This window comes from Ixodes scapularis, unplaced genomic scaffold, assembly GCF_016920785.2.
Source record: "Ixodes scapularis isolate PalLabHiFi unplaced genomic scaffold, ASM1692078v2 PGA_scaffold4__175_contigs__length_147842914, whole genome shotgun sequence".
NCBI lineage: Eukaryota > Metazoa > Arthropoda > Arachnida > Ixodida > Ixodidae > Ixodes > Ixodes scapularis.
In genome coordinates, this window is record NW_024609879.1 from 134,623,089 (window position 1) to 134,646,880 (window position 23,792).

Here is a 23,792-nt window from a genome sequence, read left to right on the forward strand (position 1 = left end):
ATAGACGATTGCAAGCTGGGCGACTGGCCGCCGCCATGTCCCTGCTGGAGCAGGCACGCCCGTGCGATTACGAGCTTGCCAAAGCTACATCCACCCGCGCGTTGCACGCGCTTGTACGCATGGGGCACCACTTGTGGCGCCATGCTTGCAATTGTCTATAGTTTAACGAGCGCTGACATAAATTACTCAATTCTGATGATTGACCAGCTGGATTCGTTTAGTACCATACATTTTTTATCTTCATATTCCTGTCTGGTACGTTCCTGCTTTCAATAGTTACAATTACTTCAAATAAATTTTGATTTTTGACCTCGCAGAATTGGTTAAAAATAGGGCAGCGAAGAGCTATGTTGTAATCACAACTATAAAAGCACAGAACGGCTGATAACGAATGTGTAACGTGTGCCCGAAACATAATGTTTTGCCAATAACAAGAACGCATATGGGTAATAACTAAAATAATTACACGTTTAGCAGCAAAGACGCTTAGTTTATTAAGCATTAAATATCTATAATCGTGATTATTTTATATGTTCCTTTTCACTGCATTAGGTGTAGTAATACTGGTTTGAATCAAATTGCGCTGCATATCATTCATAACCTTCACAATGCAATGAAAAGCTACGAGAACTGGTTTTCTGAACAGCGTTGAAGCTAGCGATTAAACCGCGCTATTCGATTTTAACCAGTATTCCCACGCTCCTATTTTATTGTTCATGTTAATACTTTCCTCAAGTTACGCTCTCTCAGGAAATACTTAATTATGGCACGCTAAACCAAACATGATACATGCACCATAATCCATTTTTCAGAATTGTATTAATATCCCAGGTTCTTAACTTGTGTACCAATGCACATTGAAGATCACTGCATTTAATTTCCTATGTCATATCATCCCTTCACTTGCATTTACAATTTTAGATGTTATATACAATTTTTTTTATGTTTATAGACATTGAAAATATGGCACTACAAATTCATGCACAAATTTTTACTCTAGTATAGCTTGGGAGGGGACAACTGAGCATGAAAGGGCTCTAATCTCTGGTTTTTCGCCAATAAATAGCGAGTTCGACCAGCGTTTATTGTGAGGAACGAAAACAGGCGAATGTTTATGTTTGGGTGAGGTATGATCATGTGGCATATTTTTATGTAGTGATCGCTGCCATCAAATTATGAGCTCGTATAGTAGGTTTTCTTAGGGAAAGTAGTAATGTTCTTTGGAATTGTGCACTGTTTGTTCAAGCACATCTGAAAAAAATTATACAAATTAATGATGCGACCAAGAGATGCTACGTTTATATACTGAAAAGCAGTTGGTGAAAATAGCATGTTACTTGCAAAATCCAAGAACCAGCAGTAGTCACATACGAAAATGTCAAGCAGTATAACTCTACTGAACAGTGAGTATACCGTTATCATTGAAAGGTGAGTTAAACTATTACAAAGAGTATGTGCAATGCGGACTGAAGTAAGTCAGTTCTTGAAGGCCATTTTTTTGGAACGAAACAAGACCACGAAGAGTCGTCTTTACTTCGTCTTATTTATTTGTATCTTTACATAAAAATGGAATAATAACCTGTAAGCGGGCAACATATTTATTAATATCTGATGCTTCTCTGGAAGAGTTTAGGTAAAGTTAAATAAAATGTGAGCCTTTTTACGCGGATAATCTGTAAATAGTTCGGTCAACAATTAAATGATGCCAGAAATGTTTATTACAACATGTTTTGTAAGGAAATATGTCATCAATGAGAAGCTAGCAACTTGAGCCCTTTTATTTCAGTTATTACTTCAGTCAGCCCGCCAAAGGGCCCACGCTGTGCAGTTGTCCCTTTGACGGGTGGACCCTTTGAAGAAACCGCAAATCAGTTTCTTAACGTATCTCACTGCTATTTATGGCAAGGAATGAACTTAGCCAACCGAGAAACAAAGAAAAATAGGAACGTATTTGACTACCCTACGTTATCCGCCTGCACATGACACAGGCTTTGTTGGCACAACATCCAGCAAAAGGGTGAGTTCACAAACGGCGTCCGTATAGCCGAAATAGCCCGCTTTTCGGATTGTAATTTGGCATAGGCTAATATAATACTATCGGACGCACGCGGCACCAAACTACTAGAGCTTGAGGGGGAAGAAGTCAGTCGCGCGAGAAAGATTGTTAAAGGAGATCCATACGACGGCGATGACCGATACCAGCGGTTTCAAGCGCTCAAGGTAAATAGTAAACCCGTCTTATTTTTTTGTTTTTAAACAAAGTACACTAGTCTATACGCAAAAGTCAACATACTGTCTTTTTGTCGCATTTCTGCTCATTCCATGCGTTTTATTAATCCAAATGACTAGATAACGCACTTTCAACTAAAACTGAAAAGGCGAACGCCGATGTTGATTCGAAAGGATTGTTTTCTTTTGGCGAGGCAAATTGCTTTTGCGAGAAAAAATCTTAAAAAAGAATCTGAGGAAGCACTGTCCTCTCATATGTTCTTTCATTATGATAAAAAAAAAACAAAAAAAAACTCAAACTGGGTTAAAAGAAAAATAAAACCAAGTGGAAAATACAGAAAAAAAAGAGGGAAAACAAAGTCTGAACTAAGAATTTGTCAGTCTTTCTCACTGTGTTGTATGTTCTCCCCAGTTTGAAGCCTCACTAATGTGGGCGGCTTAAATCACAAGTACAGTATCCAAGAGCAAGAAATACCTATAATTGAGGCAGTATATGCAGCGCTATTAAGCGCACGTTGGCGTTGTGCGTTTTGTGGTTAGGGTAAGCATCCACCAGACGTTTATTAATTTTTTTACCTCAAGCAACATGGGTCTAGCCAAAGGGAACCCTGCGCAGCTGCTTCAACCTGCATCGCCGAATGGGTCTTTCATATTGTTGGAGACTGTACGTCGTGTGCCGGCTGACACAGCAGGTAGACATAATACCTTATTATTTTTACTTTTTACAGGTAAGTTCATTATTTAAAATTTTGATGCCGAAACGCACCACCCACTTGAACCTCCGTAGAAAATTGTAGGATGATAAGTTTAAGATACCGATTTTATATGGTCGTTTAGAGCGGCCAGCGCACCATCGGGTCCGCCCAGTAATTTAGATTGAATCTCACACAAAGGCTTCAAATATTTGACACGCGGCCTAATAATCCTGCATTTCTGACAAATGTACTTCCGCCGCCTCCGTTTTCTGTTACATTGCGAACAAAACAATATCAGTACATGTACAATTTCAGCCTCCTTGTTTTTATTGTTAAATTGACAATACGTGTTGCGATTTTTATATTAAAATTTCAATAAATGCAGAAGGGAGCATACACTCTCAGAAGTGCGGAGTTTATATGCATCGCGTTTGTATGGTTGATAATTGCAATCAGTTCCTCTCATCATTTAAAAAAATAAAAAGCGACTGAAAGGGCAGTTATTCTGGGTGACAGAGAGAGAAGCCATTCTTTTGCACAGAGTGCATGGCCATTGGGGCGGGATTCCGGTTGCCTAACTCATTGGTTGAACTGCTTAAAGGAAAATTAATGAACGAATGGTTTTTCATGTGAATGAGGACTAGTATACAGTGAGGGATTTTTGTGATTACAACCGCTGTAAAATGTGTTTACCAAAAAAATTACCTTTATATCTCTATTGTCATCACAAGGAGTACTATCTGGAGCATCATGAACTTCGAAATTATTCGTTGACTCATCTAGGCATACAATCTGGCATTTCTTGATGCTGAATGTCGAGCCACCCTCAGACATTTCCTGCAAAAAATTGCATGCCCGTTCATATGCCGGGAATTGTTTCACTAGCACCTTTACGCTATATCATGCGATATATTTACCTTTTGATAGCGAACGTTTGAAAGTTCTGGGTGCTTTCTTTCACAGAAATCTTGTGGTGAAACCTGCTCCGTCGTTATCTTAGTTACATGAAGATTAGAGGTGTGCCTTGGACGCTGATTTTTAAGACATTTCCGCTTTTGACTGCTACGTAATGAGAAAAGTAATAATTGGAGGTAATAACTTAATAAACGTTAAGAATGAGGAACCAAAGAAATATCTTAATTTAATGAACTGGTGTACCTTATTCGCTGTACATCGAGGTTTCTCAAAACTTAGTTGCTCCCAAACGCGTAATTTTGCTCAGCAGTAGCTTCAGTGGACGCAAGAACATTCTCCAGACCTGAAGCATTTTCCTTCAAATTTCAGTCTAAAGAGCTTCAATTAACCTATTTGTGCAGTACTTATTTTTGCTAAATGGGACTGCATCACTCTTCTAAAGGCCAAGCTCCCAGAGCTTTGGAAATTGCATACGTAATTGTGAACGAACTGAATTAGTTATGACATGCAGCACGCAAGGATGACCTTTTTTTTCCCGGAAATTGCAAAACCTAAACTTTTGATAGCCTGGCGAGGGTTTTGTACCTTAAGCAAAATTTGCAGCTGTTCTAACCTCTCACCCTCTTGGTGACTCATAAAAATTAAATTGTGTGTGCATAGCGGTCGTGTTATAGCAAACGTATGGCGTGCTGAGTGGAATGAGTACTTACTTTACGAATACTCGAATCTGTTCGGCACTACATACGGAGAATTTGTGATTACTTGTTAAAGTTTGTGATGGAGACATAATGTTTCCCGCCGATGCATAGCATCCTTTACCACCAGGGCTCCCCGGCAGTTCTTCAGGAGGATCTTCTTCGTCGTGAACCATTCCAAGTCTAAAACAATCAGAGGAAAATAATTCAATTTATGTCTTATTGAGGAGGCGAATATATTTGTAGTCACCTGACATCCGTTAAGCCAATGTAATAAAGCTTTGATTGACTAAAAAATGTCACAAACCTTATAAAGTTGAATTGCTGGCTTATACAATCCACGACTCTCAAAAAAGAAATGGTGTCGCCTGTCGGAGACTATAGGTTCAGGCATTTCCAGGTAGAAAACTCCAAAAAACAGAGGGCATTTAGAAAGAGGAAGGTAGAAGCTTCTTTGTACGAACTTTGGGACGAGAAAGATAAGCTACAGTGGGCCCAAAAGCGATGTATCGGATGGTCAATCTTTGCTCAAAAACTGATTATACAGATTGTCATACTTGCGCTTCTGGTTTTTATTAGATAAAAGTAAGACCCGTTGAGGCCTCAGCATAATCAGTTACATCGTAATCAACGAACTACGGTGAGAGACAGCAGAATTATGCATAACACGAAAACAAGAGTGTTCCGATGTCGATAACAACCTCGCGTATAATGATAAAAAGACAGGTAACTTTAACTGTAATTATTTTATTATATTTATGTTTGCTCATATGCCTTTCCTGTTTTAAATTAATACTCGGATGAATCTAGAAGTCTTACAGCACTGGACATGACAGTAACTATTTTACTGAAACGCCGGAATTGATAGAGTTAGGAGACGAACAGACTAAGAAGGGCTCGAAAATAAGTCTTTCAAACTTCGAATTATTTGAATTATTTATAATAACGACGTCTGCAATGATGGGCTTGTCCTTGTTCAGAATGTCTTGAATTCCGCTTAGAAATCCTCCACCAAAGAACAATGTAGCTATTTCAAGCACACAAGGCAGAATCCTGCTGGCTCGAGCTGCGGCGCTTGCATCCTTGCCAACTGCATAATACGTCTTCTACGATTTTTTTTTTGTTTTAGAACGCGCGAAGACGTGTTTGGGTTTGTGCAATTTCCCGAGCGGTGGCACATCCTGATGCCTCCTTTGCTGAAATCCATATCAGCAGCTTACCTTTTTGGGCACGTTTGAAATTGCAACTTCTAACCTCCATACCCAGGCAGCACCATGTTCTGGGCCAAAACTTGGCTTGCGTCTGGCAGTTTAGGGCATTAAAAAGCCCGAAGAAGCCAAAGTAGTGCCAAACCTGACCTCCCTTGGCAACAGTCTGGGTATCTTAGCCCTAATTCGCCAAACAAGTGCCAAACTTAGGCTTCGCTCCCGGGTAGTTCGGTTATTATCTGGCATCTTCGGGCCTAAATCGCCTAACAAATGCCAAATTTAGGGTTACTGCCCGTTAGTTCGGCAGATCTTTGGCATTTTTGGGCCAAAATCGCCAAACTAATGCCAAAGTTAGGCTTCACTTTTTGATAGTTCGGCTATCACCTGGCACATTCGGGCCAAAATCGCCACAGATGTGCCAGAGTTAGGCTTACTACCTTGTAGTTCGGCAGAGCTTTGGCATTTTTGGGCCAAAATCGCCAAACTAATGCCAAAGTTAGGCTTCACTTTTTGACAGTTGTCGTTATGTGCTGGTATGCAGATATATATATATATATATATATATATATATATATATATTGACATTTAATAACAGTTTGTTTACTATAATATTTAAAATTGTTATAATAAAACAAGAAAGCATAACAGTTAGATATAAATTAAACAACTCCCCCTTTTTTAACCCCATCTGAACTACTGTAATTTAGTCTCTGTCAAATGCTAACGAATTACACAGTCTTGAAAAAAAAGGCTGTTCGTAAATTGCTCAATGTACCTTTCGATACACGTACACCTCCATTATTTAAAGAACTACGTCTAATAACTGTTCCTAACCTATATGAGCATACTCTACTAACGCGATATAGATCAGCCCTCCGTTCTAACGAGCCTTTCCTTGGACATATTTCAAGCCTAACACTAAATATCTGGGTATAGGATGTCCGTGAGGGGAGCATTGGAAAATACCAACAAATCGTACAGATTACGGGTTCCAAATGCTAAGGTATCATCTTCCCTTTGTTCTAAATAAACTTCAGAAGCATAATTTGAGAAATATCGAGAAACACAATTTTAGTACAATTAGAACTTTTTTCCTGCATTAAAATTTCGCTTGCATTGTGGGGTCGTGTGTTCTGTTTGTTTCAGTTATCCTTGAGCTAGTACGATTATTTTTCTTAGTTCTGTCATCAGGCACCTAGCCTGGGGGGGGGGGGGGGGGGGTCCCATGGGGCCCGGGCACCCCCCCCCCCCTTCGTGAAATCTTCCATTTTGCTGGGGCCCCCCTCCCCCCTCCCTCTCATACAACATTTTGTAATGGGTGGGCCTCCTCCTCCCCCCCCCCCCCCCCCCCCCGAAACAAAATCATGGCTACGTGGTGCCTAAATATATTATGCGCCTAAATATGTCGTCATGTGGCTTATATATATATATATCTATTTGCTATCTTTGATAGTGCGATTAACTAATGCTCTTCTTCTTGCTCTTGTTTTTGCTTAAAGGGCAACTCCGGTCCAAACTTTCGATTTTGGGATTATGACTGTTTTTAGTGCAATCAGCGTCCCTGAATTGCAAGGCGTAATTTTTTTCTCGTTACTGTGCGTAGTTTTGAAGATATCGACGCCTCAAAGTTTTGTTTGGGGCGCGGTCAACGAAACCGAAACTAGCCGCTCGAGGCCCCGGCAACACTGGAAATCACCCGCTATGTGAACGTGACGTCAAGGTCGTTCTCGTTTAACGAGTTCGCAGGCCGAGCGGCACCTACCTCTGTTGCGCTAGCCGTCTAAAGATAGGAGGTAAGCTGATTTTTTTAAAAATTCTGCATACGTGGTAGTTATCCAGCGTATGTAGCAAGCATTAGTGCGTATACCCAAAAGCTAGCGACTGGAAAACCCGTGAACTCGTACGGTGCCGTACTCGGTGGCCGCCGCAGTGCGTGCGCTATGCCGTACACGTCGCTTGTATACCCAAAAGCTAGCGACTGGAAAACGAGTGAACTCGTTCGGTGCCTCACTCGGCGGCTGTCGTCGTGTGTGCGGTCTTCCGTACCCGTCGCTAGGCCTACATCGTCATCGGGGCTCCGTGGATGGAGCGGCGTTGCTCTACGCCGCGCTGCCAGTGACGTACAGTACTGGGGTCCCTCTCGCTTTCGCGCTGCGGGTCAGTCCCAGACACGAAGCTTTGAGGCTCTCCGGCGCGGGCCGCGGCGCCCGAACACACGTGTGCTGGGCTGTACACGTTTTTTTTTTTTTCTTTTTTCCTCGGGCGCGTGAAAGCCGAAGTCCAAAGTCCACTCGTGGAACAGCGTTCACCCACACCTTCTCCAATTTCCGGTGCGTTGGAAACTTGTGAAAAAGCACCTCCGTGTTGTGCGGTGGGTTGTTTCAGCAGCCCACAGTGCTATACAAGTTGCACTCGGCATCTTTCGAGGAACAGCTGGGCAGTCTTGGGCGCACCGAGTTGCTCGCTAAAAAGAGTCTTGGAGTCCTCAGAAGGCAAATAAACAAAAGGCTATACCAGAGCTACATGGGCGGCTACAGATAAAAGCAACGGCTAAACACGCCAACCACAAGCCGAAGTAGCGGTGATAGTGGCTCAAAGGAGCGCACTCCGCGCAATGCCCGGACCGGAGTAAAAAAAGAGAAAGATACTGACGTCACGGCCCAATGTTGCTTTAGCGATCGGCAACCCACTGGCCGCCCGCTAAGGTGCAGCGGCTGGCGGCGGGTTGCGTTTTTATTATCGGCATTAGTTGAGAATGCGGCGTCCCACGGACGTAATATTTTGGCTGGGGTCGTATTTTGTGCCACTACAGCAATACCAGTAATTTATTTCATTTTGAGTTTCGGCCGGAGTTGTTAATGTTAAAAGTTGAAAACTGAATAATATTACCTGATGTGTAGTGTGTCGCCGTGTGCCAATTGTAAGGCTGCAGAGGCCTTGTCAAGTCAATCGCTTGACTTTTTGCCGCTGCAGCCTACATCAGTTTCTGATGTGAAATAAAGGATTAATTGATTGATTGATTGATTGATTTTCTTTGCCTTCTTCTACAGTGCAAATGGACTCGGGCGACAACGAATGTGCTGCACAGACTACTGCACACAGAGTAGATACAATCACACAGCACGCTAAGCATGGCGTCGTGTAACGTTAAAGCGTCACCTGATGTCATGGCGTCCCGGGACATTATGATATCACGTCCCGTGGCATCACAATGCCACACTCAATAAATTTATTCACGGACTTCAGCGGCAAGGCTTCTCCACTAAATTTCGAATAAATTTTTTTTGTTAAATTTAGTGGATGTATTTTATGTGTCACGTTATATTGTTTCAGCGAAAACGTTTGAATGGTGTCACGTCACGTCACATGGCATTATCTATACGCATTAATGTATTCCACACTCAGATATATGATCAAATGTTTTATATATTGCATGCATAAAATAATCTATGCGTAAAGAACGTGTAATTTATTTACACGTCCAAGTTGAAACATTTTTTAGAGTGGAGGCCACTGTAGCTGAATGGAGCCAACGATATCTATCTTCGTTGCTCCAAATGAATCTTCCCACTGGCTTGCGCCACGCGCAATTAACTTCATTGCGAATAACTCTCAAACAGAAAATTCGGACAATGGATGATTAAATTTTATGGATTCCGCATGGGAAAAACTTGAAAAAGAACCTCTTAAATATTACAAAGATGTGAAGAACACTTAGAGAACTGGCCAGCGGAACGAAAATAACCAACACACTACGGAAAAAGAAACTAGACATACACACGACGAAGAAAGAAAGCATCTACGCCTCAAAACTAACAACTCGGTTGTTGATGTTTTTTTTTTTTTAATCTTTTTTTCTCATTTATGAACCGCCAATGTGTAAAGCGGTTCCTCTTTAATATTTTCTTTCTTCTTGATTTGCCCCGGGATTTACTCCCCGAAGGAAGGTATTTTTTAAATTTTTTCTTGGAGCGCGAGGAAACGTGCGCTAACAAAATTGTCGCCTTTGTCTTCAATGGTAAGCGCTTCAAGGATTTCACGTGCAAGTTGTGTCTTGTTTCGTGCTAGGATGTTCGCGTCGTAGAACCTTGCGAAACATTGGCAAGCACGACAATGGGTAGGCAAATGCCCACCTGATGACAGGTGTTTTACAGATGAAGGTGCTGTATCGTGCGATCATTATTGCATTGCCATTTTTGCCAAATATACACTCCGCCGCAAGTTAACAGAACACAACATCTTTCTCGCACGGGGCGTGGTTTAACTTCTTTTACGTTGTTGATTCTTCGCTCCGGGTTCATCTTACGGTACATGGAATAAGCTTCGTTCGGTGCGGAGCATACCACTTGTCAACCTTGCCGCCCTGCAACCTTTCTCAATATATGGGTCATCCCGTGAACATAGGGCACAACCACCATAGGCCTTCTAGTCTTTTTTTTTTGTCTCCATCATTGATCTCAAAACTCTGCTTCATGGCTGTGCAGAGCTTTTCATATATCGCTACCAGGAGCGTATTCAGATATCCAGCTTCATGTAGTGCCGAGACTTGTGTTTTAAAGCTTCGCCCGACGTGATGGCTGCTCCCTATGTTCACGGGATGACCCATATATTGAAAAAGGTTGCGGGGCGGCAAGGCGTACAAGAGGTACGCTCCGCATCGAACAAAGCTTATTCCATGGGCCGCAAGGTGAACGAGGAGCGAAGAGCGCGGCGACGTCGCAACAACGACGAGCAGGCTAGGATAATCACGTTCACGCTGATCAACTGGTCGTCATGGACACCTACCATGTATGCAGCGAGTGCGGGTTCAATGCTGATATATGCGAAAGATGAGAGCCGAAGCGTAAGAATCTAACGAAGAGCAGACGACGAAAGAGCGGGAAATCCGACGGGAGACGCGATCGTGAGAGCCAGTGCTGTCACGTGACGGCTGCAAAACCGAGGCCAACGTAGCCTCCTCACGTTGGGACGCCGGACGGCAGTGCCGCCCAGCGGCGCCGATTGGCGGCACTGTTCCCGCTAGTGTGGTCAGGCCATTAGAGCTGTGCTCTAAAGAACGGCGTGGGCGCGTTACAGCGCCTGTTGTTTTGCTCGCGCCGCACGAGTAGTAACTTCAGAGTTCCACCGTGCTTCCTATGTGCTCCAAATATTTCTTATATTGACTAATTTAGTGTTTTTGGTGATGTTTGGCAAGTTTAAATTTAAAACAATTTATTTAATAATTAAAACGTTAATTAACCTTTTTAGTTAAGCGACTTATCGTCACGATTAGCCCCATATTATATGTCCCCCTGGCCTTGTAACTCAGCTACAGAAACTGCATTAGCGTAGCTTTCGCGGCTTTTCATAAAAAAACCTGTTAAGCTTAAAAAAGAAACACCCTGTATAAGCTGGTAATACTAGACGCTCCAACACTTGTCTAAAATTTTGGTTGCACGTGTTTCACAGAAGTAAGCGCTCGTGATTGATTTTTTTTTTTTTTTGGCGTGCGCTCCATGTTGAACATCCAGCTGACAGCGTGCTTGAACACGTAAGCATGGTGCAGCATATGTTTATAATTTGTATATGTTCCACGAGAATGATGTGACAATCCGACAAAAAACGTGGTACAACTGCACTCGAGGAATGCATTTGAAGCGTTCCACGCGGGCAGTACGATCCCCAAACAACCTAGGTCGAACAAACTTACTATACTCTGTCAAGTGTGTCTGAACCGCGTTTGACTATAGACAAAAAAAAAAAAAAAAAAAAAAAAAAAAAAAACACGCGTGAGGTGTTTGCGGTGTTCCTTCTTTATTCCATTATTTTTTTGCAATGACGTTGTATTTAATATTTTTAATGCGAAGGCATTAACTGTCCCATGGAGTAAACCACAGTCATCAAGTTTTAAAGCCGCGCGCCAAACGGCACCTAAATTCCGTTGGCCCAATGGAGCGAAGCCTGTCATGTGTAGAAGCGATTAGATGGATAGGATTTTATTGGCCAGCGCGCTTCATAGTTTCAAGGAACGAGGCTCCCATTGGTTATCCCGCGCCATAGTTTCAAGGAACGCCACCCCATGGCGCTGCGGGCCCCGCGCCGGTAACGCGCCGGTAAAAGGAACATGGTGGCGCGCGCTCGGAACCTTTTACTCCTCTTGACGCCGACAAACATGGCGGCGCCTTCAGCATCTACATCGTCGGCGGCCGCAACCTCGGCGGCAGCGAAACCTGCCCGTCCACGCAAGTATACCGCAGACGAACTGAGGGAGCGGAATAACGCAGCACAACGAACGAGGAGGCAGGCATTGCTGTCAAGTCCCCGAAGACACGGCGGGAGGAATGAGCAGTGGCTCAACGAGCTAGGAGACAGAACAAAGCCTTTCGAGAGCGTGAGGCGCAAGCGGATCGCGATTCGAAGCGTCTCAGGCGGCAAGAGGAGGAGGCTCTTCGACACCGTGAGGCGGACGCAATACGTCGCGGGTGGCATGCTTTCGCACCCACAACTCATAAGAAGTGCTTAGGTTTCCTCAGACTTCTTCAAAATGTACACCATGTTTAACTTCCGCCAACTAGCTCAGCTTTCTACATCGATATTTTTTGTTTGTTTACGTGCTCATTTTTAAGTTTTACTTTTTGCACGTATGCCTAAAGCCATAGTAAAAACAACCGGCGCTAGCAGCCTTTTTATTATGTTACCAGTTTAAAACTATAGATAACTCGGTTGAACCTTCTAGATTTCTAGCAGTCATTGTGTATATATTTAAAAAAATAGACATATATTTAGTATATGACACAATTTTCATTTTTGTTTTTAAATCGGCTGGGCATAATACTACTAAGTATTGCTAAGCCCTGCCAACGGTTTTATTCGTTTCACAGAGTACATATTCACATGTGACAATACGCCCTCAGAACAACAAGTACTCTAGTGTGCCATTACTTACAGGTGTCCAACTTCATGTGCAAATGAATGCACACCGTCGAACATTTTATTCATGTCTTCCACGATGCCCACTTTATCAGCGCTGCAAGCTCCTCCAACGTAGGCGAAACCTGCATATTCGAGAAATACCTTTCTTTTATAGTCGGGAAACTAGGACATTATCACTTTAATGTAAGTTATCACTTTATGCCCTTTGCAACATGCCTAGCTTTGCGAATTTACTTTTTTTAATGTGGGGAGTTGAAAGTAACTGCAGCAGTTACTACCTCTCTCTGGGCGTTACTACCTTTTCCACTAGCTGTTTGGCGCCTCAAACACACCACAGGCAGTAAATGTGGTTGTTACTAGTCAAGAAAGTCGGGATAGTTACCATTACTGTGTTCATGGACAACTTTCTGTGGCGATGCAGTCAAAGCTACGGGGGCTCGAGCGACCTGAAGTCCAGCCAAAGCTGTGCCCCAGCGCTCTCCAGAGGCCCTAATCTGGACACTTGGCGAGAAAGACGGCGAGAAATCTGACGGCTATGATTGGCCGGTGCTAAGGTCAAGTGCGGCGCCGACCAATCACAGCCGCCAGATTGCTCGCCGACTTTTTCGCCAAGTGTCCAGATTAGAGCCCCAGTCCTGAAGAGCCACATAAAGTTGTCCTCGAGTATACCGGAAGCGAGTGTTCTAAAATTCGTTCTTGTCGCATCGCAACACAATAAGGGGCACGCCATTCAATGGGCAAAATAGAGAACACGCAAGGAACGCGCGATGACGAAGCAGCAAAGCGTGCGCCGTCATTGGTTAAGGTCGGGGGAAAACGAATAGTACGTGGGCGCGTCTGGAGCGTAAAGAAACGTCACTTTATTACCATCCAGTCACTTTATTATCATCCGTCAGTCACTTTATTATCATCCGTATACCATACAAAAACATTAGCTGCAGAGGGAATCTCTACATCATTATGAACAAAGGTAAGGAGTAGTGACCTTAAAATGCTGCTCTATCGCGCACCACAAATCACAGTTGTGCATTTGAACATTGTTCATCTGGACAACTTGTTTGCGCTTACAGAAACATGACTTTAAATGCAATGAAACCGGTCCACGAACACCACAGTAAAGTTTTTTAAAGCAAAATGTTGACAATTGCTAAGTCAAAATCCTAAAACAAAAGCACAAAGACAGCTACAGCAGTGACTTTGACGTCAAAATATGTAACAATACATTTTTTCTCTGAAGTAATTCGCTGGTTCCCTCCATTTGTTTTATGAAAATCAAGTTGGTGTGGTGGCAACAAGTTACCCCATTAGTGAATCTCGAAAACCCCGAGGGTGTTATTAAAATTTGAAAGCAAAAACTATTCTATAATTTATCAGATCAGGTTAATCTCCCGTTTTGTAAAGTAATATGCTACTTGCATTTTTTTTTATAAAAATAAGTTTTGATTAAAACGGTGTTTCATATACAAGTGCAAATTGTCCTCATGTGAGTGTAGTTATTAAGCTGCTACAACTAAGCCTGGTGCTGCGTTTTTTAAATTATTATTGTGTGCATTGGGCATACAATAAAACAGATCGCGTGAAAATGTTTTATGTTAGTTTGTATTTGTTTAATTATCTCTTTTATCAATATTTGGGCCTACTCAGCAAAATATAAAAACGATTAAAACCCGGTGAAACTTGTATTTTGCTAGCGCATCAATGAAGACAGCAGCAGTCACACTTGATGGAGATGACATCCAAACACTCTTCGTACAAAAAGAAAGTGTTCTCTAAGATTACAATTAAACTAGGAAACAGCTATAATCAGGTGAGTTCGATCGCAGCAAATGTTACTCACCCGTTACTCCCAGGAAGAGTTCTCCTTTATCATCCATCTGAGCAAGGTCGCATCTGAAAAGCGTATGAAATATAAAGATCGATAATTCGCTCGCAAAATATCTCACTTCCGAAGTGATGTAGGAAACAAAAACAAGCATATACGCAGAGATGGTGGTAATTACATTAATTCAATAAAATTTACTATAATTTGATCACTTTTGTGGTAATGAGTTATACAATGAATCAATTTCCCATGCTGGTAATTTATTAATCTATTTAATTATTTAAGTTTGTAATTTCAAGAACATTGCTCATTACTTCTAAAATTACTTTCGTCCCATTTGTGTCACTTCGTTTGCAAGATGTAGGGAAATAAAAGAAAAAAATATGTTGGATGCTGAAATGTCCGGAGACATCAGAGCAAATGAACAGCGTCTGTCCTCGCGCAAAGCCTCGTACGAGAAACTAGACAGACGCACAAAGGCGGGCTTGAAATGCGAACAACGAGAAAAGCTTCTATGTGAAGGCATTGCTGGAAGACCACGGTTCACGAACACCAGACAAGACAGATCCACGGCGCCAAGTGATTGCGACCGGCACTATACTTCCTTCCCCCTTAAACTGACAGAGCGGTAGGAGCTACGAGCTCACTGGAAGCAATTATCCACTTTAAATTCATCACCTTACCCCTTCTTTGCGCGCGGGTATCAATAACAGAGTGGTTACGCGGCAAAAGATAGACGTCTTTATATAAATAGTTAATCCCAAATGCCTTGTCGAGGCCCCAAAATGCTTCGTGCGTACCCTTGGCCTATGCAAGTAAAGAGGTTTCCTGTAGTCGGACAAGACGGGAAGCAAGCTAAACAGGGTCCGCTCGGGCTACGCATCTCTTATTTTTCTTGGGGTCTTTATTCAGCAATAAGTAAACGAGCAAATATCACCACCCGTTTGTTGGGAAAGTACACATTTTGAAAGCTCGCGGCATCTATTTCTTCAACTGGAGACGTTTCAGCCCAGCAAACAGACAGCCCCCTTGTGTGACAACGCGCAATAACTTTGACTCTTCGGGTGTTTGGGAACGATTCTCGAGAGGAATGCCCGGAAATGCCTCAACTGGCGTCCTTGGGGGAAAAGGATTTGACTGCGTGCGAGTCCAAAGGGAAACGTTTTATATGACGACTCCTTGTTACAACCAGCTCCAATGAGTTAAGTTTAGTTATTGACACGGACTATAACTTTCCCGAAATCGGAAAGACGGAATCCCATTCCCCTTTCACTAAGGATCTACACCGTTGGATGAACAATGAAACAGATGAACCAGCTGTATTTGAGTCGCATTTAAAGAGGAGGCCATTCACCATGTTTAACACTTAAGTCGTGTGCGCAAGCGGAATGACTCTTCAGTATAATTAACTGTGAGGCGCATGAGGGTTTTGTGGGGCAAACAGAAAGGTATGAATTCTAGTATATATACTGTAAATAAAACGAGCAGGAATTGCTGCATCAATGTATTGAAAAGTAATGTCAAGCAAACTGGTTTACATTAAGAAAATAATTGCAGCGTAATGACATTACATTAGCCTGCTCTAATTTCTAATCTAATTTAAGTACATTTTTGCAGGTTTCAGGAAAGTAGTTTGTTGTGTGATTTAATTACAATGGGAAAGTAATTTTGCCATTTCTACTTTTAGTGTTAATATTTATTTGTCAGTAACTATAAAATGAATATTTGGTTCAATCTAAAACGCACTTTGTTTTTTAATAACTTTGAAGTCAATATATAAACGACAGGATTGGAAATATTTCTCAAAACTATTTTCGATCTTTTCTATTAGAATGGAGTGTCATCATAAATTTAAGATTTGTTAACCTGCAATATACATGTTATTTTTAACCCGTTAGATAATGCGGGTTAAAATAACAAGTGAAAATTCGAGCGACGCATTGCATATATAAGAATTGTAAACAGGCCTACTTTTGAGAAGACAGTGCTTTTTTCTTGCTATGCCTCGGCAAAACTCACCTCATGAGTGCACTCACTCACCTCACTCACTCTCACCGATCAGGCGTGACGTGAGGGTGAGTAAGTCTGTAAGGTTCGAAATCCACGAGTTTAAGGTAGAGGGATGGGCGTGAGTTTGATGAGTTCATGAGTTCGGTAAGAGGCGTGAGTTCGTGACTCCGGTGAGTTCATGAGTTCGGTGAGGAGCGTGAATTCATGAGGTCGGTGAGTTTATAAGTTCGGTGAATTCAGGAGTTCGGTGAATTCAGGAGTTCGGTGAGTTCATGAGCTTGGTGAATTCATGAGTTCGATGAGTTCATGGCTTCGGTGAGTTCATGAGTTCGGTGAGGGACGTGAGTTCACGAAGTTGGTGAGTTCATGAGTTTGGCGGGGCATGAGGTCCCGAGGGTGCATAGGTTCGATGTCCGTTTGCAGGGTGACGTCGATGAAGGGCGGGCTGTGTGAGTTCTCCGTACATTTCCGGGGAAGCTGAGTGGACTGTCGTTTCACAATGGCGCCGTTAGCTCTTACAGAGCTGGTTTTCTACCAGTGGTGGGAAAGGAGGTGAGAGCGCCGCTGCATTTATCTCCGCTCTTTGGCTCCGGCTCACTTCTCGAGGCTTGGCGTGGTTTTTCGCCGCTGGTCGCTGCTTCGTGGCGCGGGTAACGAGAAAGGGGGCAGGAATTTAATGCTTGCCTCGGCCGCTGCCGTACAGAGTGATAGGCACCGATATACGCGCGACGTTTTGTTGTTTATTGAGGGAGGAAAACGAGTGCTACGCCTTTGCGCTTGAAGGCAGAAGTTGCTATTTCGAGTGCGCTCGCCTATAGGTACAGCCGCTAATTCCGAAGCCAATAATAAAATGAAAGACGGCTGGGAACTGTCACGATTGGCCTGCATACTTGTTGGTTAAATCCCTAGCCTGGAGTTCTGTAAACAAATGTACGCCTGGAAACATTCGTGCTCGAGTACGCCCGAAACGCCGGACTTTATCGCAGTTCGTTTTAAATGCTGCTCCATTTATTTTGTACCATATAAAAGTTTATTCTAGAGTTGATTGTCATTAAATAATTACAGACGATACGTTTCTAGAATACAATTTAAAGAGACATAAAACAATATGTTTGCTTTCGCTTAATAATGGTGATAAAAAATCGTGACATTGCTATCCGGCTGTCCGACACCCCGTTAGTTGTTTAAGAGGATAGTCGGAGTACTGGCATTGGGGATAGTCGGAATACTGGCAGCACTCGAAAACGCTTGGCGTGCCGGAGAAAGAGTTTTCTCACTAGGTACAATAGTATTTACTATTAGTTATTATTTTTATATATTTTTATTTAACAACATACACACCTCACGCCGGCGCACGTCCCGGTTATGAGGCGGGCCATTTTTCTTTTTAGCAACTATTCGAGGAAATAACAGGGGAGGGGCAAGAACAAGCACCTAAGTAATTATAAAAAACAATATTCTATATGCTTGCATTTTCGTGTGTGCATGATAGCAACCTTCCCGCCCTCCAAAAATTAAGTGGCCCAATTTTTTGTTTCAAACAAAACAATCTTTGAAGATTTGTATACCATTTAAGAAATTGCATGACCGCCCCCTTCCCAGCCCCCCCCCCCCCCCCCATTTAAGGAAAGAATATACCCACCAGGCAGTTATTTTCGGTGAAATAATACGTGTGACTGACGACAAATACCGTCCGACAATTAAGGAGAAGTTCGCAATATTCTATGCAGGAACAAAATACACACCCACGGGGGTGCATGTTTGATTAGTAATAATTCGAACCTAAATAAGCAGCGATCCAGACGCTTACTCCATATTTGCGCGAAGGTGCCGCGAATGCTCAAAACGGAGGGTACACACCATAAAGAATACTTCTTCGCGAGACTCAAAGCGCGCCTTCTTCAATCGCTCCGCCGGTCACCGGAAGGGGTCGAAGCGAAAGAAACAAAAATACAAAATAGTAATATTCTTGGCGACGTGACGGCTGGAGCCGGAGCGGCGGAGGACGGCAACGATCGTGGGGGGGGGGGGGGGGGGGGGGGGTTGTAAAATGCGCACAACCCGCGCACAACACGAGCGCCAGCGCCGCAACTATGGTGAGGGAGAGGACTACTTCTGAGTGAGTGAATTAAGTCGGTGAGTATGTGAGTTCATGAGTTCGATGAGCGGCGTGAGTTTGTGAGTTTGCGAGTTCGGTGAGGGGTGTGAGTTGGTGAGTACGGTGAGTTTTCGAGTTGGGTGAGTTCGATGAGTTCATGAGTTTGGTGAGTTCATGAGTTCGGTGAGTTGACGAGTTGATGAGTTCGGTGAGAGGCGTGAGTTTGGTATGTTTATAAGTTTAATAAGGCGCGTGAGTTCATGAGTGTGGTGAGTCCATGAGTGCACGAGCTCGTGAGTGAGGACTTGAAGGTGACTGCGGCCGTAGGGTGAAGGCTAGTGAGTTTTGAGTTTTTTTATTTTGAGCTAGCTGTGATTGAGTGAGTTGAACCAAAAATGCTGACCTCTGTTTCTTGTACAGGGAGTATTATTTTGTCGACGACTGTCACGAGCATTATTGTTCTGAGTCTGTAGTAATTCTGCCAGAATTACTCCAGCTTTTTTAACGACGAATGAAATGTAGGAGTAAATAAAGATTAAGTGCAGTTTATGGAAGGAGCTTCATGAATTAGTCATGGCGTCCGTTATGTACTGATTGCGGAAGTCCGTACGATATGTTCATATTAAGGTATTTACATGCAGGCGTACCCTGTTAGTAGTACTACCAAGTCATCCTTTCTAAAATTCTGTGTATTGTTTCCAACGAAATATTTCAATGTTTCCAAGGTTCGCATGAGCATAATGTCTTGGCGGTCATCGGGCTTTTGTACAAAGCTTTCATTTCCGTTCTGCAACCGGAGACAGCGTGAAAAATTATGTTAAACAGCACACAATACATCAATAGATAGCTGACTTGTGCATTTATTATCCTCGTGCATATAATAAACAGGAATATAACACGAACACACAGCAAGGTTAATTTCGACTTGGAGTTTCTCTATATCTTAGAGTTTGTGGTAATATTTATGCTTATGCCCGATGATTACGTGTGTGTTTATTTTTCAGAGGTATAATTCTCCACGTTAACATTTAGTGTCCTTCTCACTTGATTTCGAAAGAAATAAGCCCGCGTATATTCGCGCCTGTCGTTCCTAAAAGTGTCACCTTAAGTATTCCGTTTTGTTTTTCAGCAGACAACGAGAGTTTGCACAGCCTTCGGGTGACAACTTTAATATACATGCGTCATCTATGAGTTATGAAAGACCTAGATCTGCGGGACATATTTTTGCAAAGTAGAGCGATGTAAACATATTACCATAGTTGTAGTGACCACAGCCATTTTTAAACTTAACATTAGTTGATGTGTTCGCTTCGTTTGTTTAGATGTTTCATTAAATGATGGACGCGCCAATTCTGATTATACAATTTTATCTTAGAGCTAAAGAAGGGGTTCTATTTGATTATATAATAGAATTAACGCAATATCAGTCTACTACATGACTAAAATGCCTATTATTATCAGTAAAATGTAATATTGCAAGCGAGATATTTTTTAATTTACACAATAAAATGCAAATGTTGCTTTTAAGATAAGGGTTTTTGCAAAAACAAGTTATAACAGACTTACATACCCTAAAGATTGTGAGTCGTGATAACACGAGCTGTACATCCAGTTTACTCCTTGAGAGTGTCTTGAATTTCATGTTTACCTTGGAAAGCAACGTCGAACTTAAGATTTATTGTTGGAGAATTAAGCGTTCACGCTCAATAAAAGTGCGCGCACAAGAAGCCAAAGCATGGCCCGTTTCCGGACACGACAAAGAAAGTTCACATAGATAGGTATCCGGGAGGCCTTAAAATGCATACAATTGTAATGGTAACACTCACTAAACTTAAAAAGACAAAAACAAAGAAATATTACATCGCATTAACCATTCAGTCTTCATTTCTAAAGCGATATTCGAGTGAATGTCAAACGAAAATTTTAAAAATGTGGTAGTGATATTTCAAAATATGGTGCCATGGTTTTGTAAACTGGCAACATTTTTACCAGTAATTAAAGGTATGTCCAGCAGATCTCCTCACAGTACAACAGTGCAGACAACAAGCATAGAGTCAAATAAGCAGCGCAAATGATACCGCCTCACTTGCAGTGTGCTATGTATATTTGTCATTCTAGTGTCCGAATGGTCAAGGAGCTTCCCAAGCCGAGGGAGTTATATGACAAACTTTCCTCGACTCGTCAGGCTTACGGAGTGGTGACATCAAAGTTCATTGCCGCAGTTAAAGCCATATAGTAATAAAACATCGCTGAGTAACAATAGATAAATAACAGCACTTGTTAGCATTGGCACTGATGCTCACCTCATGAGACTGCTGCATCTTTTGTGTCACTTATGGAGGCGATAAGGGGAGCACGTTTATGATCTTATAAAGTGGGGCAACTGGTGCTGCATGAGTGACTTCCCAAGTGACCGAAATATTTTTATATATAGGAATTAACACACTGATTAAGCACTAGAAAACTTTTATTGAGCGGAATGGGGACTTTTTTTTGTAAAACTGTGTAGATATGTACCACCTTTGTTAAATAAAGTTCAAACAAAAATAATTTAAGGTTTCCAGTTGGCTCCCCCTGTGTATATACCAGTAACGAGATTCTCCTCTTCATTAACTTTTCCTCACTTAGCCTTCCTTTCCTTCGGTTATACTCAGCTATTTTGGAGAAATGGTGCCGGCGACGAGGAATATTTTGAACTATGTATCGCCCTTACGCTACCTTTATTTATACCGCGTAATGGTGTAAAGATGGTTGATTTGCTGACAGGTAAACAAAATTTAATGATTGCAATGCTGCCTTTCATTAAATTTATGCTCTGGAAAAAGAGTTTTCGAGATAAACCAATATCCGCATGGGAAACGCGACAAGATATCGCTTTACAAGGATGCAAGTGTTGCCATTCACTATCAAGGGGCGCTCCTGCAGATCACTAAGACTTCTTTAACATAACCAGGAATTTAGTGTAAATATTTCTAGTTTAAGCATTCCTTTGAATTTAATTTCTAAGACTTCGATGCCACTGTGATCATATGAACTATAGGAGTTTTTTTTTTTTAACAGAAGCAGGTGTTTAAGCAACTTTTTTTAAAGAGGTTTTCAAAGTAAGCACTAGGTTGATACTCACAAATGCGAAAAATACAGCGAGATAATCTATCGTTCTGTTCTGACTGTCGAACTGGGAGGAATGTGTGGTGTCGACCATAATATGCACCTCTGGGGTTATTGTCAATAGTTCTGGAAAAGGCATACAATTAACACAGAAAGGATATACAAAACAAGATAACGCATGCAAGTTTTAGAAATGTATTGAGTGTGCCCGAGAAATTATTACTGCGTATATCGGATGAAACAAAGAGACAACACACTCAAACTCCACCTTAAGGTAATCGTGTACTTCGCGAAATAAGGAACCAAAATTAACCCAACATATATCTTCTGTCAAGCCTCAACCGCGAGTTTCCACAATGATTGCCATTAAAATTTGGAGACAAATTGATGGAAAAGAATATTTATACCAACACAAAAAACGCGTCATATTCGTAGTATCTTGTTTAGAGAGGCGAAGCTTTCAAGTTCTATTAACTTATATTTTATGCTCCCAAGCGTTCCTTGCCCTCTTTCGATTGCTTTGAATTTTCTATAAAAAAAGATAAAAAAACTTTTGGCTGAATCTCATAAACTCTTTTTGCTATACGCCAAAACGCAGCCAACGGACAAGAACACCAACCTACAGGCTAAATTACCGAATTCACGGACATACGTTGAGATTGATTCGATTATGTGGTAATATGACACACACCGAACAATATGAATGCCGTGACGTTGCGCGTCAGCAATGCTTAGTTAGCCCAATTTTTACGTAGCGCCGGCTGCACTGTGGCCTCAGGAAAAAACGAAGTATTATATATCACAAAAAAATATAATGTAAAAAAAGCGATTTGATAAATGTGACGTGAAGTAAAATCATTTGCTGCGTTTTGGAAATTAAACAATGCATATTTATTTACACGTTGCATATACAGCGTTATTCTTCTACGTATTATAATAAAATGCACTCTAAGAAATCCTTGCGCGTCAACTTACCCGCAAAACACTGGAAGAGACAATCTCTGCAATATACGAAATCTGCTCAGCGATTGATGAGGCGGAACATCCCTTTAGACCCCAAAATGAAGTCTGCGCTGTGGCATTACGCATTGCAAGCATGAAACTTTGCATTGCAATGCCACAGCGCAGGCTTCATTTTGAGGTCTAATTGGACGGTCCGCCTCATCAATCGCTGAGCAGATTTCGACAGAGATTGGCTCTTTGAGTGTTTTGCGGGTAATTAGACGCAGAGTCTTTTCTTAAAGCGCAGTACTGAAAGCTCCATAAGTTTTTATTATTATAATTTATTTATTTAGGCCGTGTACTAATCCCGAGAAAAAAAGAAAGCCGTAGCTGCAAAGATGAGGTGAACACTGGTCTTGGCGAATTTTAGCAGCCCTACATATCAGCACGAAATGTGTTTCAGTAAAGAACCGATAGTAATTATGACTCTAGTAATAAAGCTAAAACCACAATTACCGTTTGATTTAGTATTCATGCCCTATGAGCATAAGCCATGTTTGTGAATTCTAAAGTACACCCGCAATTGGGTTGCGATTTAATGTTTTTTTATTTGTCGGATACAATACAAAATTTGATGAATGAAGCTTGCAGTTGGTCATTTACCTTTGCGCGACTTAGCAGCCATCCGAGATTCCAAGATTCCATTCAAATGGCGAGTTTGAAACGCGGCTTTATCGGGATTGTCGTCTGTCAAAAGGTGAACATATGTATCAAACACGTTTTCTGCGAATGAAGTTTACGTGATATAATTTACTTTTTGTTCATCATACATGCTGAAGGAAGTATAGGTCTCCCGTTATTTGGTGATGATACTACGTTTTGCTTAGTACCCGTCTTTATAACTGAATTAAAAGTATATAGCAAGGCGACTGGGTGACTATTTTTGGCATCAAATATCATTTTCATGACCATGGTTTTGTCACTGCACAGATAGCTAAATCGATAGAAAGTAGTCTTCGTGATGATTCGACATTATAAAAAAACATTTTCTACCATTTTAAGTTATATAATATTTGGCATCAATTATCCTTGTATCCCGCTTATAATTGAATCCAGAATAGTGTACAATCCTAGCTGTGTCGGTGGCTGAGCGTTATG

The 23,792-nt window shown here is 41.9% G+C and overlaps 1 protein-coding gene across 1 annotated transcript in view; it reads right to left on the reverse strand.

Annotated features, from left to right (window-relative positions):
• Positions 1-1,173: 1,173 nt before the first annotated feature.
• LOC115311452 (snake venom metalloproteinase-disintegrin-like mocarhagin) overlaps positions 1,174-23,792 on the reverse strand; it is a 34,545-nt gene continuing 11,926 nt past the window's right edge. The window contains exons 5-14 of the mRNA XM_040218965.1: positions 23,298-23,381; positions 21,709-21,818; positions 20,155-20,232; positions 19,232-19,371; positions 14,492-14,544; positions 12,668-12,776; positions 4,550-4,717; positions 3,842-3,986; positions 3,630-3,761; positions 1,174-1,251 (exon numbers count right to left, since the gene is read on the reverse strand). Coding sequence (XP_040074899.1) covers positions 1,174-1,251; positions 3,630-3,761; positions 3,842-3,986; positions 4,550-4,717; positions 12,668-12,776; positions 14,492-14,544; positions 19,232-19,371; positions 20,155-20,232; positions 21,709-21,818; positions 23,298-23,381 — 1,097 coding nt within the window. The remainder of the gene's footprint in view (positions 1,252-3,629; positions 3,762-3,841; positions 3,987-4,549; positions 4,718-12,667; positions 12,777-14,491; positions 14,545-19,231; positions 19,372-20,154; positions 20,233-21,708; positions 21,819-23,297; positions 23,382-23,792) is intronic.